General features: G+C 41.4%; 1 protein-coding gene across 1 annotated transcript; it reads right to left on the bottom strand.

The window, feature by feature from the left end:
* Positions 1-6,206: 6,206 nt before the first annotated feature.
* On the bottom strand, positions 6,207-12,084 carry HOXB9 (homeobox B9). The gene is made up of 2 exons (XM_002187106.6): positions 11,625-12,084; positions 6,207-6,639 (listed from the first exon to the last, which is right to left on the bottom strand). The coding sequence occupies exons 1-2, from the start codon at positions 12,010-12,012 to the stop codon at positions 6,404-6,406; spliced, it is 624 nt and encodes a 207-aa protein (XP_002187142.6). The 5' UTR covers positions 12,013-12,084; the 3' UTR covers positions 6,207-6,403.
* Positions 12,085-16,811: the final 4,727 nt, after the last annotated feature.

Below are 16,811 nucleotides of genomic sequence, written 5' to 3'. Positions count from 1 at the left end.
GTGGCATTTAAAAAATATATTTCTGAAGCTGTTAAAGTGAAGAATTCAAGCGAAGAGCATCAGCGCTGCCAAAAGATGGGGCAGCCACACCAGAAATGAGTGGTTCAACTTCTAAAAAACCAAATGCTCTTGGTTTAATGCATGGTTGAGTTGTTTTTTAATTTTTTTATATTTTTTTTTTTCCCTGCGGTGGCTGGGATTATAAAACACGTAAAATATCGAGCGGGGAAAGCGCAGATCATCCTAACGGCCGAGGGGAGAAATATTGTCCCGGTTCTGCTCGTCCCTTTCTCCCCGAAATCTTCGAGCCGCTCTCTATTTTGTTCTTTTTCAAGCCCTGCAAACGTAAATCTGCGGGCTCGGGGTAATTTCAGCTGTCCTCCCGCCTCCAGACCAGCAGAAAACAAAACCCGGCGCTTTTTTATTCCCTTTTTAAACGAACATTTAGGAGAGATGCGCGCCCCACCTCTCCTCGCAGCTCCGCCGCCGCGTTGCCGCGGTTTTTTTCCCCTTCCCGGCGTCACATAATTTACCCTCCATCCAAAAAAAAAGCGGCGACGTGAGCTATAAAATGGGCAAAATAGCGATAATTAACCCAATATTTTACCTAATGGAATCAAGGTGTTCGCGCCCAGGGGGCGCCTCTAACGTGGAGCAACGGCTCCACCTCGCGGCCGCGCGCGGAACTGCAGCGGAGATTCCCCGGCCGGGGCGGGGGAAAAACCCCAAAAAAGGGGGAAAAAACATCAAAATAAGGAACGGCGCTCCTCGCTGGGAGCATAAACAGCTTGAAAAATGTAACAAGAAAAGGAGGGGAGGGAGGAAAAGAGGAGGGAAAGGAGAAGGATTTTTTTTTTTTTTTTGGGCGCCTCTTTGCCTCGCCGCGCTGGAGTTTTCTCAAAGTGCGGCAATAAAAAGATAAAAAAATCAAAAAATAAAAGAGGCGAAGCGGGTTCGCTTTTGAAACGCGCTATTGTTTCAAATTCCGAGACTAAACAATCGGTCATTCTGCTGCCCGGGAGGCGAAGAGGGGACAAGGCCGCGGTTGTAAAGTCATAAAGAGCTTCCCCAGCCCAGACGTCTCGCCAGAACTTCGAGTGTGCGAGCGCTGTTGTTGTTGTGTGCAGGCCTGGAATTGCTTGAAAGGGACAAAATAAAAGGGTAAAAAAAAAAAAAAAAAAAGGAAACAAACAAAAAAGAACAAAGGGAATCATCCCCAGCGCTGGATTTTCACGGCATCTGCAAGAGAAGAATAAATTAGCAAAAGTCCCTCCCCACGTTTACTATTTTTTTTTTTCCCCCATTTCTGATTTTTTGGGGCTGCCCCCTCCCTCAGGAAAAAAAAAAAAAAAAAAAAGGAAAAAATGAGGAAAATAAAATAAAATTAAAAGAAAAATAAAAGAAAAGAAAAAACGAGGGGAACCTCGCGAGTGAGGCAGCAACGCCAGAGCTGTTACGCGCTGGGTTTCCCCGCATTCCCAAGTCGTTGGAGTAATTTAGGAGTTCCTGAAAGTTTTCTTGCACTGTTTCCTTTACAGCCGCTCAGTTCCTTAACCTTCAGAAATTTATACCCTATAAAGTTTTATAGCGGTCATATTCTTTTATTGCAGCGCACTGCACTGAATTTTCCTTTTTTTATGACAAGTTCCTTCCCTTTCTCTCCCTTCCCTCTGTAAGCTCCAAAATTCTTCCTTCTTCTTTTGTTTTCTTTTCAGAGCTGCCCCAAAGAAAGGATTTTCTTTTTTCTTCTTTTTCCCTCTTTTTTTCCCCCCTTTAAGAAGTGAAATATTGCCCTTTAGAGCGGCCCATTATGTTCAAAATTAGTGGGAGAGAGATTCTGGGTTTTATTTCTCGCTACCTGTTTCCTGCGGGGCTGAGCAGGAAATCCCGGCGGGGATTTGGTGTTTTTTTGTTAAAAAATTATTTTAATTAATTTTTAAAATATAAACCCACTTTCCAGGCACTCGCGTTGCTTCGTGAGCGAACGAATTTCGGGAGGGAATCGCAGGAATCGCTCTTGGAAAAAGGAGCCGCGTGTCAAACCCGAGGTGACGCCGAGCGGGGAGAGCGGGGTGGGCTCGTCCCGATGGGGTTTTGGGGTTTTTTTTTAATTTTTTGGGTTTTTTTTGTGTTTTTTTTTAATCTTCTTGGGCCAAGTTTTCCCTTGGGCGAGAGGGGAATAAAGCGAGGAAAGGTAAAAATCCCGCCCTGAGCCTTTTCCCCGCTCAGGCTCAGGAGGGAATCAAGAGATGGAACTTCCAAAAATAAGAAATAAACGCCATAAATAAAAAAAAAAATCGCGAGTAGAAGAGAAAAGCGGGTGGGAATTCACAACCTCGGGGCTCAGAACTGAAAATGAGATCAAAAATTAAAAATCAGAAGCGCAGCAAGTGCGGGAGGGACCCCGCAAACACTCGCGGCTCGGGAGTGGAATAATTTCAATTTTCTGGGCTGATTTTGGGTAACCTAAACCCCCGAAAAAGCAGGAAAAGGCGGCGGGAATAATTCCGGAATTTCGGGTGAAGTTGGAACACAAGGACAGAGCGCTGCTTGTTGTTCTAAAATCCATTTTTATTCTGGAGCATTAAAACATCTCTGGAAAATACACCCGGGCTGATGCTACAGAAAACAAATTTTCCCAACATTTTCTTTTTTTTTTTTTTTTATTTTCTTTTCTTTTTTTTTCCCCCTTATTTTTAAAAAGTGTTTCCTAATAAAATCAGCTAACATCTTCAATTCTATTTCCAAAAGAACCTCAGAACCGTCATCTTAAAAATATCTGCTCTTTAGCACAACTCTAAGGAAAGTGAGAAAAATCCGCTCCTAAATCCCGGCGGCCGATGGGGTCGCAAAAAAACACCGAGGAACTCGTGGAAATTAAAAAAAAAAAAGAGTATTTTGGTAAATCCGGGCTCCCTTGGAGAAGGATTCACCCGAACTCGAGGAGAACCAAACCAGCCTGGAAAAATCCCGCCCAGCTCAAGCGTCGTTTCCCACCCTTTTTATTTCATTTATTCGCTTTTTTTTAAATAAATCAGCATTTAGATAAATCATCCTGCTGCCCGCAGCTCAAAACGCCTCAAAATTTGATTTTTTTTTTTTTTTCCGCTGGGTTTTTAAACCCGGAGCGAAGTTGGATGGCGCTGAGCTCCCTCCGGCAGCAGAGGGGTTAAATTTGGGAGCCGCTTCGGGATGGGAAAGTTGGACACGAGAAAAACCCAAAATTTAAACCCAAAAAAAAACCCCAAATAATTTTCTGGGGAATTGTCTTAAAGCCTCCAGCTCCGCTTTCTTGTCAAACGGGGGGAGATAATTTGGATTTTTTGGGTTTTTTTTGGGTTTTTAACCCTTTTTAAGAGGGTTTGGAGCGGCGGGAATTTCAGCGCAGCTCCTCGGGTTTATCTCGGGGTGGCGGAGGGGAAAAAAAGAAAGAAAAAGGAAAAAAAAACATTAAAAAAAGCAGGAACAGTTCCCAAAAATGCAAATCTTCGCTATCGCCGCCGCCCAGAGCAGCGCCCGCTCCGCTGATAAAAGTTCTGGAAACAGAATTTGCGCTGGTTCCTTCAGATAAACTGCAGGAAAAAATGACTTTTTTCTCTTTTTTCTCTTTTTTTTTCCCCTCCCTCTCCCTGTTGGGATCTCCTCGAAAAGCCGAACCAAAAACTCCGCGCGGGAGGCGAGCGAGAAAAGTTTATTTCGATTTTTTTTTTTTTAATTTTTTTTTTTCGGGTTTTTCCAACCGCTACCAAGTGCAGAACTCTTGGGAAAAAATTATTTAAAAATCTAAAAAATATGAATTTCACCAACCAAAAGCACGGCAGAGACAGAAACACGAGCACGAACCACGGGTCACGAACTAAACCCTCCCCCCCCTTCCCCTCCCTCCCCTCCCCCCATCACCCCAAAATCGTCCTCACAGAGAGAAGAAAAACCCCAAAAACCCCAAAAATCCCCCAAAAAGGGCTCCGAGCGCTTCGGGGTGAGGATGAGGATGGAGCCGCCGGGAAATCCTCGTTGGGGGCGACCCAAAAAATCCCCCCAAGGTCACCCCGAGTCCGAGTCTGGAAAAGGCGAGGGGGGAAGAAGGAAATAAAATAAAAATAAAATAAAATGAAATAAAGCCGGGCTGGGGTTGGCACTTTCATCTCTGCAGCAGCTCCAGGAAAAAAAATAAAAGTCCCAAAATCCTCAATAAATTATAAATATCGAGCGCTAAGAGCGGCCGGCCCCTCCCTGAAAGCTCCACCAAGGTAGTTTAGTTTGAATTTTATTTTTTTTTCTGTGTGTGTTTTTCTTGTCTTTTTTCTTCTTTTTTTTTAATTTCTTTTTTTTTTTTTTTAATTTTTCAACTAGAAAATCCCGCTTTTACTCTCGGCTAAAAAGTTCGGGAGAAGTTGGCGGGAGTCCTTCCTCCCCTTTATTTTTTCTCCTGAATCTCCTAAAATTTGATTTTTTTCTCCTAAAATTTACAAGGCTCGGGGAGCGCCCCACACTCCCCTCCTCTCTCCCCCTTTTTTATTTTTTCTTTTTTCTCTCCTTCCCAGCACAAAAAAAAACCCAAAATCGGGCGGTTCTGCCCCAAAAAAACTTTTTCTCCAAGTCCCAATTTCCACCAAAAGCGCGGCCGGGATCCAAACCCGGCGGAATAATTCAAATAATTCAAATTTTGGGTTGTAAACCGAGGTGAAAAATCGAAATAACGAGGGGGGAAAAAGGGGGGACACCCCAAATTTGGGGCTGTCAAGGCGCGGCCACCCCGGGCTGGAGCTGGAAATGATTTGTTGGGAGTAATTAAAGGCGAGTGTTAATGAATGTCTGTCTTGCAGGAGTTTAATTAAAGCGTCTGGGTGCTCCAGAGAGCGTCTGGGTGGGTTTGGGGTGGAAAAAAATAAAAATAAAATAAAATAAAATAAAATAAAATAAAATAAAATAAAATAAAATAAAATAAAATAAAATAAAATAAAATAAAATAAAATAAAATAAAATAAAATAAAATAAAATAAAATAAAATCTTTGTCCTCGCGTGGAAAGAACACCGAGGTTCGGTGCTGCAGCTTTGGGGCCGGATTTTTGGTTTTTTGCGCTTTTTTTGGGGGAAAAATGAAATTAAAAAGGGGGAAAAGTTGTTCCGGCACTGGGGAGGAGGGGAAAAAAAGGAAAAAAGGAAAAAAAAGGAAAAAGAGGAGCTGCCCTTTGGGCTGGGTGGCACCAGAGGAGGAAAAGGGATTAAAAAATGAAAATAACCCAAATTTCAGATGGAACAGATGAGCAGGGACTGGGGGGAGGGTCCGGCGCTGCTTTTGGGCGAAAAATCGGAGATTTGGGGGCGCTGCCCTTCTCCCCTCTCGTTCCTTGTCCTGAGCTGCGCTTTGAGCTCAGTTACACCAGAAGAAGCCAAATTATTTTAAAAAGGAAAATAACCCAAATTTCAGATGGGGACTCGCGGGAGGATCCGGCGCTGCTTTTGGGGAAAAAATCGGAGATTTGGGGGCTTTGCCCTTCTGTCATTCCTTGTCCCACCAAGAAGCTGAGATTTGGGCTGGGTTCACCAGAAGAAAAGAGATTTTTTAATGGAAATAACCCAAATTTCAGCCGGAACAGAGGGGCTGAGACTGGGGAGAGGATCCGGTGCTGCTTTTGGAGAAAAAAATCGGAGATTTGGGGCTTTGCCCTTCTGTCATTCCTTACCCCAAAGACGAGCTGAGCTTTGGGCTGGGTTACACCAGAAGAAAAGAGATTTTTTAAATGGAAATAACCCAGATTTCAGCCGGAACAGCGGGGCTGGCGTGGAGGGGAGGCTCCGGCGCTGGTTTTGGGGCGGTTTGCAGGAAAAGTCGGATTTTTGGGGCTCTCTGGTTCACTCCTTGCCCTGCTCATTCCTGGCCCAAAAAGGAGCTGCGCTTTGGGCTGAGTTACACCAGAAGAAGAAAAGAGATTTTTTTAATGGAAATAACCCAAATTTCAGCCGGAACAGCGGGGCTGAGACTGGGGAGAGGATCCAGCGCTGCTTTTGGAGAAAAAAATGGAGATTTGGGGCTCTGCCCTTCTGTCATTCCTTACCCCAAAAAGGAACTGTGGTTTGGGCTGGGTTACACCACAAGAAGAAGAGATTTTTTAATGGAAATAATCAGATTTCAGCCAGAACAGCAGAGCTGGCGTGGAGGGGAGAGTCCAGCGCTGCTTTTGGGGCAGTTTGGAGGAAAAATTGGAGATTTGGGGGCTTTGCTCTTCTGTCATTCCTTGTCCCGCCGAGAATCTGAGCTTTGGGCTGGGTTCATCAGAAGAAAAAATGATTTAAAATCTAAAATAACCCAGATTTCATCCGGAACAGCGGGGCTGGCGTGGAGGAGAAGCTCCGGCGCTGCTTTCGGGGCGGTTCGCAGGAAAATTCGGATATTTTGGGTCACTCCTTGCCCTGCTCCTTGTTCATTTTCTTCATCTTCATGCGGCGGTTCTGGAACCAGATCTTGACCTGGCGCTCGCTGAGGTTGAGCAGCCGCGCCACCTCGTGCCGCCGCTCGCGGCTCAGGTACATGTTGAACAGGAATTCCTTCTCCAGCTCCAGCGTCTGGAATTTGCTGTACGGGCAGCGCTTCTTGCGCGAGGAGCGCGCCTGCAGCCAGCCGGCCGCGGGCTGCGCTGCGGGACAAGGGAAAAAGGGGAAAATTTAGGGTTTTTTGGGGTTTTTTTTGGGGTTTTTTGGGGTTTTTTTTTGGGGTTTTTTGGGGTTTTTTTGGGTTTTTTTGGGGTTTTGGTTTTTTTTTTTCAGGGGTTTTAAGGAAATGTTGGGGGATGTTGGGGGGAGAGTGAAACAAAATAAAAGGAGATTAAAATAAAATTATATGAAATGAAATAAAATTAACTGAAATAAAATGAAATTAAATTAAATAAAAATAGAAATAATAGAATAGAATAGAATAGAATAGAATAGAATAGAATAGAATAGAATAGAATAGAATGGAATGGAATGGAATGGAATGGAATGGAATGGAATGGAATGGAATGGAATGGAATGGAATAATAAAATAAAATAAAATAAAATAAAATAAAATAAAATAAAATAGGAAGAAAAGAAAAGAAAAGAAAAGAAAAGAAACTCAAAACTAAAACCAACCAAACAAACAAAAAAATCAAGATTAGAACCAAAGCTAAAACCAAACCAAACCAAACCCCCAAAAAAACCCAAAACAAAAAGAAAACCAAAACCCCAAACAAAACACAAAACCCCTCCCAAACCCAATTAAAACCCAACACCCCGGCCCAAAAAAAACCCTAAAAAATCCCCCCAAAATTAAAAAAAAACTCTAAAAGTAAACAAATAAAAACTCCCCCAAAACTCCACAAAAATCCCCAAAAAATCACCCGGGGGCTGCGAGGCTGCAGGAAAACCCCAAATTTGGGGTTTTGGGGTGAACCCTGGAGAGTTTGGGGCGAATTCTGGGGGTTTGGGTAATTTTTGTGAATTTGGGGTGAATTTCTGGGATTTGGGGGAATTTCTGGGATTTGGGGGAATTTCTGGGGTTTGGGGGGAATTTTTGTGAATTTGGGGCAATTTCTGGGATTTGGGGGAATTTCTGGGGTTTGGGGGGAATTTCTGGGGGTTGGGGGAATTTCTGGGGTTTGGGGTGAAATTCTGGGGTTTGTGGCTAATTTCTGGGGTTTGGGGGGAATTTCTGGGGTTTGGGAGGTTTTCTGGGATTTGGGGTGAATTTCATGGGTTTGGGGGAATTTCTGGGGTTTGGGGGAATTTCATTGGTTTGGGGCAATTTCTGGGGGTTTGGGGTGAATTTCTGGGATTTGGGTTCATTTCTGGGGGTTTTGGGTGAATTTTGGGTGAATTTCGAAGAGTTTTGGGTACACCCCGGGATTTTTGGGGCTCCACCCTGAAATTTTTGGGGTCCCACCCCGGTTTTTTTGGGGTCAAACCCTGAAGTTTTTGGGGTCCCACTTTGGAGTTTTTGGGGTCTCACTCCGGAGATTTTGGGGTCTCCCCCCGGGGTTTTTGGGGTGAATTTCTGCCGGTTTTGGGGTCTCCCCCCGGGGTTTTTGGGGTGAATTCTGCCGGTTTTGGGGTCTCCCCCCGGGGTTTTTGGGGTCCCGTCCCAGCCCCCCACATCTCCCCCATCTCCACATCCCACCTAAACAATCCCACCCCAAAATTCCCTTTTTTCCCCATTTTCCCGGGTTTGCCGCTCCAGACCCGGCACGGGGGGAGGGGAGGCCTGGGGGGATTTTCCTGAATAAATCCTGACGAAATTTTTATTTTTTAAATTATTTTTTGGTGCAATCTGGCCAAAAATCCCTCCCGGCTGCCAGGAACGTCCCCGGGAGCTGCTGCCGGGTCTGCAGCGTCACCCCGAGGCAGAGACGGTGGCAGGGCTGGAAACGCAGCCGAAAATAAAAATAAAAATAAAAATAAAAATAAAAATAAAAATAAAAATAAAAATAAAAATAAATTAAAATTTATAAATAAAAATAAAAAATAAAAATTAAAATTAAAAATAATAAAAATAAAATAAAAATAATAATAAAATAAAAATAAAAATAAACTAAAAATAAAAATAAAAATAAAAATAAAAATAAAATAAAAATAAAAAAATAGAAGTAATAAAAATATTAAAAATAAAACAAAAACTAAAATTAAAAAATATTTAGAAGTAAAAATAAAAATAATTTTTACAAAAATCAATTAAAAATTTTTAAAAGTACATAAAATTATACATAAAAAACCTTAACGTGAAATAAATAAAAAATTTTAAATAAATAAAATGTATAAATAAATAAAAAAAATCTAAAAATAAATCAATAAAATAAATGATAAATATAAATAAAAAAAATTAAAAATATAAATAAATAAAGTCGCGCTCGCGGGTGGGAGAAGCTGCGTGGGAATGGCCTGCCCAAAAAAAAAAAAAACACCCCAAAAATTCAATATATGGAATATTTCAAGCAATAAACCCACCAAACCACCCTGCCCTGAATCTCCCCGTGCAAGCCCTGCCCCTTCCGAACTTTGCGCGGCTTTTTCCTGCGCTAATTGCCTTGATGGGATCTGCAGAATTAATTATTCAAGGGAGGAAAGCTGTTAATAATTGATATTTTTCATCCCGCTGCTGCCCGGCCGTTAATGGCAGCGCTTCCAGCCGCGGCTTCGGGGCTGTTAAAATGGATTTTAGTCGGAATTTTCTCATTTCTTCGCCACTCGCAAATCCCCGAGCAGGAAAGAGAACGGGGAGAGGTCCTGGCACCTCCTAAATTTTTATTTTTATTTTTATTTTATTTTTTTATTCCCCCCCTCGAAAATAATTGAACGGTTTCCAGGCAGGGATTCATTAGGGAGAAACAAATTTAAAATAAAAAATAAAAGGGAAAACGGAGAAATCAGAATCGGGACTCCAGCTCGAAATTAAATTATTATTTAAATTTAAAAAACTGCAGCGCGCCCGCGCTGGCGGCTTTAATAAAGTTTATTTTTTTGGGGAGAAAATCTCCACAATGTTGAATTTTCGGGTGTTTTATTTCCCCCCCGATCATTCACCGCCCGCCCGGAGTTTGTTCTGGATCTCTGCCCAGCCCGAGAGAAAAGCGCTTTTCTTTTTCTTTTCTTTTTGTGTCCGCGGGCGAGTTCAATGAGGGGGGAAAAAAGAAAAGAAATTAAAAGTAAATTAAAAATAAAAATAAATAAAAAGCGCCACCAGAACGCCCCGCAAGAGCGCGGGGGGAAATCGCGAGAGGGGCAGAGAATATTCGGTGTTTTTAATGGGAAAAAAAGTGAATTTTCGGTGTTTTTAATGGGAAAAAAGTGAATATTCGATGTTTTTAATGGGGGAAAAAAGTGAATTTTCAGTGGTTTTAGTGGGGAAAAGTGAATTTTCAGTGTTTTTAATGGGGGAAAAAAAGAATATTCGGTGTTTTTAATGGGGAAAAAAGTGCATTTTCAGTGTTTCTAATGGGGAAAAAAAGAGAATTTTCAATGTTTTAATGGGAAAAAAAACTGAGTTTAAAGGGGAAAAAAAAGGCAATTTCGCCCCGGCCGGGCGTTGCTGCTCTGCCAGGTTGGAAATTTTGATTTTTTAATGGAAAATAAATTTCCGGGAGGGCGAAGCCGAGGCCGCCCCGCTCCGGGGTCACTTCCAGCGGAAAGCGGCGCCAGCGGGAGGTGACAGCCGCTCCTCCCTCCAAGCCCAATATTATCATTAAAAATAATAATAATTATTAGAATAATATTAATACGATTATCGGTAGCCCTAAATGTTCCCCGGGCGAATCCTTAGTATTATTTTAAATATAAATTTTAAGCGGAAAAAGCCGGAGTTGAACAGTCTCCCCAATGTGGGTAAATTACGAATAAAAACCGATATAAAACTGGTATAAAACTGATATAAAAGCCGGTATAAAACTGATATAAAACTGATATAAAAGCTGATATAAAACTGATATAAAAGCTAATTAACTTCAAGCACCCCCTCCCTCCTTCTCCACTTGTTTTTGTTTTTTTAAACCACGGAAAGAGCGCGACTTTGAAATATTCGCCTTAATGAACCAACAATTAACAGCACAATTAAATGAACTCTCCGCGGGTCCCCGCTGAACTTTTCCCGGGGATTTTTTCCTCTTTTCCCCCTTTTATTTTTCCCTTTTTTTCTCTCTCGCTTTCTGTGCTGCCCGGGACCCCTTTTACTCCCCTTTTACCCCTCCTTTTCTGCACTTTATCTCGCCTTTTACCCCTCTTTTTCTCCCCATTTTCTTCCCTGTTTTCCTCCCGTTTTCCTCCCCTTTTTCTCCCCCTTTCCTCCCTTTGTACCCCTCTTTTTCTCCCCATTTTCTTCCCTATTTACTTCCCTTTTTCTACCCTTTTTATCCCCTTTTCCTCCCCTTTCCCCCCATTTACTCCCCCTTTACTCCCTTTTTTCCCCCTTTTCCCCCCATTTACTCCCCCATTTACTCCCGTTTTTCTCCCCATTTTCCCCTTTTTCCCCCCCTTTTCCTCCCGTTTTCCCTCCATTCACTCCCCCATTCACTCCCCCTTTACTCCCCCTTTTTTTCCCCTTTTCTCCCCCAATTATTCCCCCTTTACTCCCCTTTTTCTCCCCTTTTTCCCCCTTTTCCCCCCATTTACTCCCCCTTTACTCTCTTTTTTTCCCCTTTTCTCTCCCATTTACCCCCCTTTACTCCCCTTTTTCTCCCCATTTCCCCCAATTTTCCCCCCATTTTCCCCCCTTTACTTCCCTTTTTCTCCCCTTTTTCCCCCTTTTTCCCCCATTTACTCCCCCTTTAATCCCTTTTTTCCCCCTTTTCCCCCCATTTACTCCCCCTTTCCCCCCATTTTCCCCCCATTTCCCCCCATTCTCCCACATTTTCCCCCTTTACTCCCTTTCCCTCCGCGCCGCTCCTCCTCTCCATCCCCGCTCCGCTCCGCACCTCTCCTCTCCTCTCCTTCCCCACTCGCTCCGCTCCTCAGCGCGGATTTAACCGGATCTCCGCGGATTTACCCCATTTAACCCCCGCGCCCCTCCCCTGCCGCGCTGCCCTTCCTCCCGCGCCCCCTCCTCACCCTGCGCGCCCGCGCTGCTTTTCTGCCCTTGTGCCGCTTTATTGCGCCCCCTCCCCTTTTCCGCACTCACTTTGATCTCCGCGCTCTTTGTCCGCGCCTTTACGATCCTCGGGGCCGCTCTGAGGGGGCGCGGAGCCGCCCGGGGTGTACCCGCGGAGTTTGGGCGCGGGTTCGGGTTTGGTTACGGCGGGGCCGGGCTCGGGCCAGCCCCGCGCGGAGCCGCCCGCGGCCGCGTAGGGCTGGAAAGCCGCGGGGCCCGCGGGCCAGGGCGCGGCGAACGCGGAGTTTTTGGGCTGGAAGCTGCACGAGGGGAACTCCAAGTGCGGCTCCGCCTGGGCCGGCGCGGGGCGCGCGGCCGCGTAAGGTCCGCCCGCGAATTTAGGGGAAGGGGAATCCGCGCTCTCGTGACTTATCAGGGAGTCGACGTAGTAATTGCTGAGGGTGCCAGAAATGGACATTGTCAGACATCATCTGGCGAGGGGCGGGGGGGAATGGTGAATGGCGGTTAGAAAATAATGTAAAAAAAAAGAATTTAAATTTTAAAAATTAAAAAAAAATTAAATCAAAAAAATTAAATAATAAATTAAATTAAAAATTAAATAAAAAATTAAATGAAAAAATTAAATTAAAAAATATTAGAATTTTAAAAATTAAATAAAAAATTAAATAAAAAAAACTAAATGAAAAATTAAACAAAAATTAAATGAAAAGATTAAATGAAAAAAATTAAATTAAAAAAATTAATTAAAAAAAAATAAATTTAAAAAGATTAAATTACAAAATTTAATAGGAAAAAAAACCTGAAGTTGAAAAAGAAATGAGTTAAATGACGAAATGGAATGAAGGGACGGAATGAGGGAATGAAATGAAGAAATGAAAAAGGAGAAAATGAGATGAGGAAAATGAAAGGGAAGAAACGAAGCAACGAAATGAGAAAATGAAAGGAAGGAATGAAAGGAAGGAATGAGAAAATAAAAGGAAGGGATGAAAGGAAGAAATGAGAAAATGAAAGGAAGGAATGAAAGGAAGAATTGAAATAAATTAAGAGATGAAAGGAAGAAACGAAAGGAGAAAAGGGAAAATGAAATGAAAAAAAACGGAATGAGAAAGTGTAGTGAAAAAAATAAAAGAAAGTAAAAAATCAGAGTGAGAAAAGAATAGCAGGAAAGATAAAGTGAAGAGGAAAAGGAAAGGGAAAAGGAAAAAGTAGAATGGAAAAGATTAAAGTGGAAAATGAAGTGAAAGCATCAGATAAAATAATAAAATTTTAAATAAGATAGGAATTAAAGATAAATAGTAAAGTAATAAAATAAAAATAGAAAGAAAAAAAAGAAAAAGAAAAGAAAAAGAAAAGAAAATAAAAATAATAAAAAATAAAAATAAAAATAAAAATAAAAATAAAAATAAAAATAAAAATAAAATTTAAAATAAAATAAAAGTAAAATAAAAATAAAATAAAAATAAAATAAAAAATAAAAAATAAAACAAAAAGTAAAATAAAAGAATTAAAAATAAGATTAATTAAAAATAAAAATAATAAAAAATTAAATTAAAAGCCATAAAAATGCTGTTACTCTGCCGTGCCCCGTGGCAGCCGCAGTCACGGCGCGGCCGTGCGGGGCTGGCGCAGAAATGATCGCGGAAAGTTTTCGCGGCGCTGATAAAGCTCCGGCAGCGCGTAAATCACTCGGGCCGCGGGGCCGCGCTGCGCTGTCACCCGCCCTCCGTCCGTGTGCCCCGGATCGCTCCGCGCTCCCGCCGCGCTAAGAACGGAAAAAAATAAATTATAAAAAAATTAAAGTGAAAAAAAACCCAAAAAACCCAACCCCCACAGAGCTCAGCGCGAATATTCTGATTTTTCCGCTTTTTTTTGTTGTTTTTTCCTCGTCCCCACCCATTTTTTGCTGGCGGGGAGGGGTTAGAAAGGAGGGTGGGGGTGGGATTTTTTTTTTTTTTTAATTTTTTAATTTATTTATTTTTTTTTTCCCCCTGCTCGGGGAAGATGCTGATGCGCCGGTTTTGCCTTTAATAGCGGCCGCGGGGGAATAGAGATAAAAAAAGGGATTTTTGGGCTGCTCGGGCTGCGGAGAACCACAAGAAATATTTAAAAAAAAGGGAAAAAATGAAAAAAAAATTTAAAAATGAATAAACACAAATCGCCTCCATCCCCCCTCCCGGCCCTCATTTCTTTATGGTCACACCGCGCCACAAAAACGCTCAAAAATCCGCATTTTTTGAGAGGAAAATGGAAATAATTTTGGCCCCGGAGCGCTGGGGGGGGGGGATGTCAAAAATGAAACGTCCGGTGTGGGGAAGAGAGATGTTCACCAAAAATAAAATGGGTAAAATATGAATTTTTAAGGATTTTAAGCGATAAAATTCCGAATATTTAAATTCCGAGCAGCCCCAGCGCCTTCCCGGGCTCGGCGCTGCGGGATGTTGGTGGGAATTGAGTGAAAAATTCAAAACATGGAGCAAAAGCCGCGGAATTGTCGCTCGGCGGGGCTGAAATTCGGGAATTCCCCAAGTTTACGAGGCCCGTAAAAGCTGAGCGCCTTTGTTCCAAAACGCCGCAAACTTGGCAACTTTAAAGAGTTTCATAAAACTCCCATTGCTGCTTTGATTTTTATAGCCGCGGGTTTATTGCCCGGGAAAAGGGAAAAAAAGGGAAAAAAAGGGAAAAAAAGGGAAAAAAAAGGGGGAAAAAAGGGGGGAAAAAGGGGGGGGAAAAGGGGGGAAAAGGGAAAAAAGGGGAAAAAATGAAAAAAAAAAAGGGAAAAAAAAGGGAAAAAAAGGGACCAAGGCCACCCCCGCCTCTCTCGTTTTTTATTTGTGTTTTTCCCCAAAAAATCCGGAATTTCGGGTGTTTTTTTACTCCCCGCTGCTCCCAAATGCGGAGGATAAATCGATTTATTTCCAGCGGTAAATGTTGGGGGTGAAGGGAAAATAAAATAGAAAATCAAATGAAATGGAAGAAAATGGGAAATGGAATGGAATGGAATGGAATGGAATGGAATGGAATGAAGTAAATAAAATAAAAAAATAAATAAATAAAAATAAAAAGTGAGGTAAAATAAGATAAAATAAATATATATATAAAATAAAAAAATAAATATATAAAGCAAAATAAAATAAAATAATTAATTAATAAATAAAGAAAAATAAAATAAATTTATAAAATAAATAAATAAAAGTAAAAAAGTAAAATAATATTAAATAAAAATAAAATTTAAAAAAATAACAAAAATAAAATAAAAAAATTTAAAATAAAATAAAATAAAATAAAATAAAATAAAATAAAATAAAATAAAATAAAATAAAATAAAATAAAATAAAATAAAATAAAATAAAATAAAATAAAATGAGGGAAAAATGGGATTTTGGCCTTTCCTGGCCCCGCGGAGCCGGAATCGCTGCCCGAGCTGATGATGAAGGTGATGAAGATGATGGTGATGAAGGTGATGAAGATGTTGAGGATAATGAAGATGAAGATGATGAAGATGATGAAGATGAAGATTATGAAGATGAAGATGATTCTGATGATGGTGATGGTGATAATGGTGATGATGAAGATTATAAAGATGATGCTGATGATGGTGATGATGAAAATGAAGATGATGAAGATGATGGTGATGATGGTGATGATGAAGATGACGAAGATGATGCTGATGCTGATGATGGTGGTGATAATGAAGACGAAGATGATGAAGATGACGAAGATGAAGATGATTCTGAAGATGGTGATGGTGGTGATGATGAAGATGAAGATGAAGATGATGAAGGTGATGCTGATGATGGTGATGGTGGTGATGAAGGCCGTTAAACCCCACCCCAAGGCCGGGGTGCTTCCCCTGCCCGGATTTCCTCAAAAAAAGGAGATTTTGGGGCTCGTGTGATTAAAAACCAAAATTAACCCGGAGCTTCAGGGCGCTGGGGTGGCAGAAATGGGATTTTAATCTCGTTTTTGGCAGCTGAGGTGGGGGGACACTCTGGGGACACTCTGGGGCATTTTGGGGCATTTTGGGGACACTTTGGGACATTTTGGGGACACTCTGGGGCATTTTGGGGACACTCTGGGGCATTTTGGGGACACTTTGGGGACACTCTGGGGCATTTTGGGGACACTTTGGGGACACTCTGGGACATTTTGGGGACACTCTGGGGCATTTTGGGGACACTTTGGGACATTTTGGGGACACTTTGGGGACACTTTGGGACATTTTGGGGTCCCAGGCGAGGGTCCCCTCTCCTTTCCAGGGGGTTATCCCCAAATAAATCCCCAAAAAATCCCAAATTAATCCCAAAATAAATCCCACATAAATCCCCAAATAAGTCCCCCAAAAAATCCCAAAAAAATCCCAAATAAATCCCAAAATAAACTCCAAATAAATCCAAAATAAATACCAAATAAATCCCCAAATAAATCCAAAATAAATCTCAAAATAAATCCAAAATAAATCCCAAAATCTGCGGGGTGGGATCGCTGCTCACTCCGCTCCAGGAGAAATCCCCGATTTTCCCAACTTTTCGCGTTTCTATCTGATTTTTTTTTTTAATTATTATATTTTTTAACTATTATTTTCCCCGTTCCATTTCTAAACTCCCCGAGGAGCAGCGTTGGGAAGAGGAAATCCCCGCGCGTCAGCGGCCGTGAAATACGAGCGGGCGGCTCTCGCTGTCGTATTTCTCGCCTTTATTGCCCCTCAAAATTATTCTTTTATTTTAAAAAAAATCAAATAATCAGAGCAGGCGGCTCCACAAAAAGATTCGGGGCGAGCTCCGCCAACGCCCGGGGGAAAAAAGAAAAAAAAAAAGGAAATAAAGGGGGAAAAAAAGGAAAAAAATGGGAAAAAAAGACAAAAAAAAAAGGAAAAAAAAGCCGATTTAAGATTTAAATCGTGTTTATCCAGCTGATGGATGAACAGCCCCGTGCCGCTGTCGGATAAGGAGAAAAATGGAATTATTGGAGGTAAATGGAAGCGGAACACCTGCTCTGTGCTCGGCCGCCCCTCACCTGTGATAAATCCACTCCTGGCGAGGAAATAATACATAAATAAATAAAAATAATAAAATAATAAAAATAATAAAACAATAAAAATAATAAAATAAATTAAAAATAAAAATAATAAAAATAAAATAAAAGTAAAAATAAAAGTAAAAGTAAAAATAAAAATAAAATAAAACAAGTAAAACAAATAATATTAATAATAATAATAGTAATAATAATAGTAATAATAATAGTAATAATAATAGTAAT

Source organism: Taeniopygia guttata, chromosome 27, assembly GCF_048771995.1.
Source record: "Taeniopygia guttata chromosome 27, bTaeGut7.mat, whole genome shotgun sequence".
Taxonomy (NCBI): Eukaryota; Metazoa; Chordata; class Aves; order Passeriformes; family Estrildidae; genus Taeniopygia; species Taeniopygia guttata.
The sequence above is the reverse complement of the archived record's forward strand: the minus strand, read 5'-3'. Positions and strand labels throughout refer to the sequence as shown.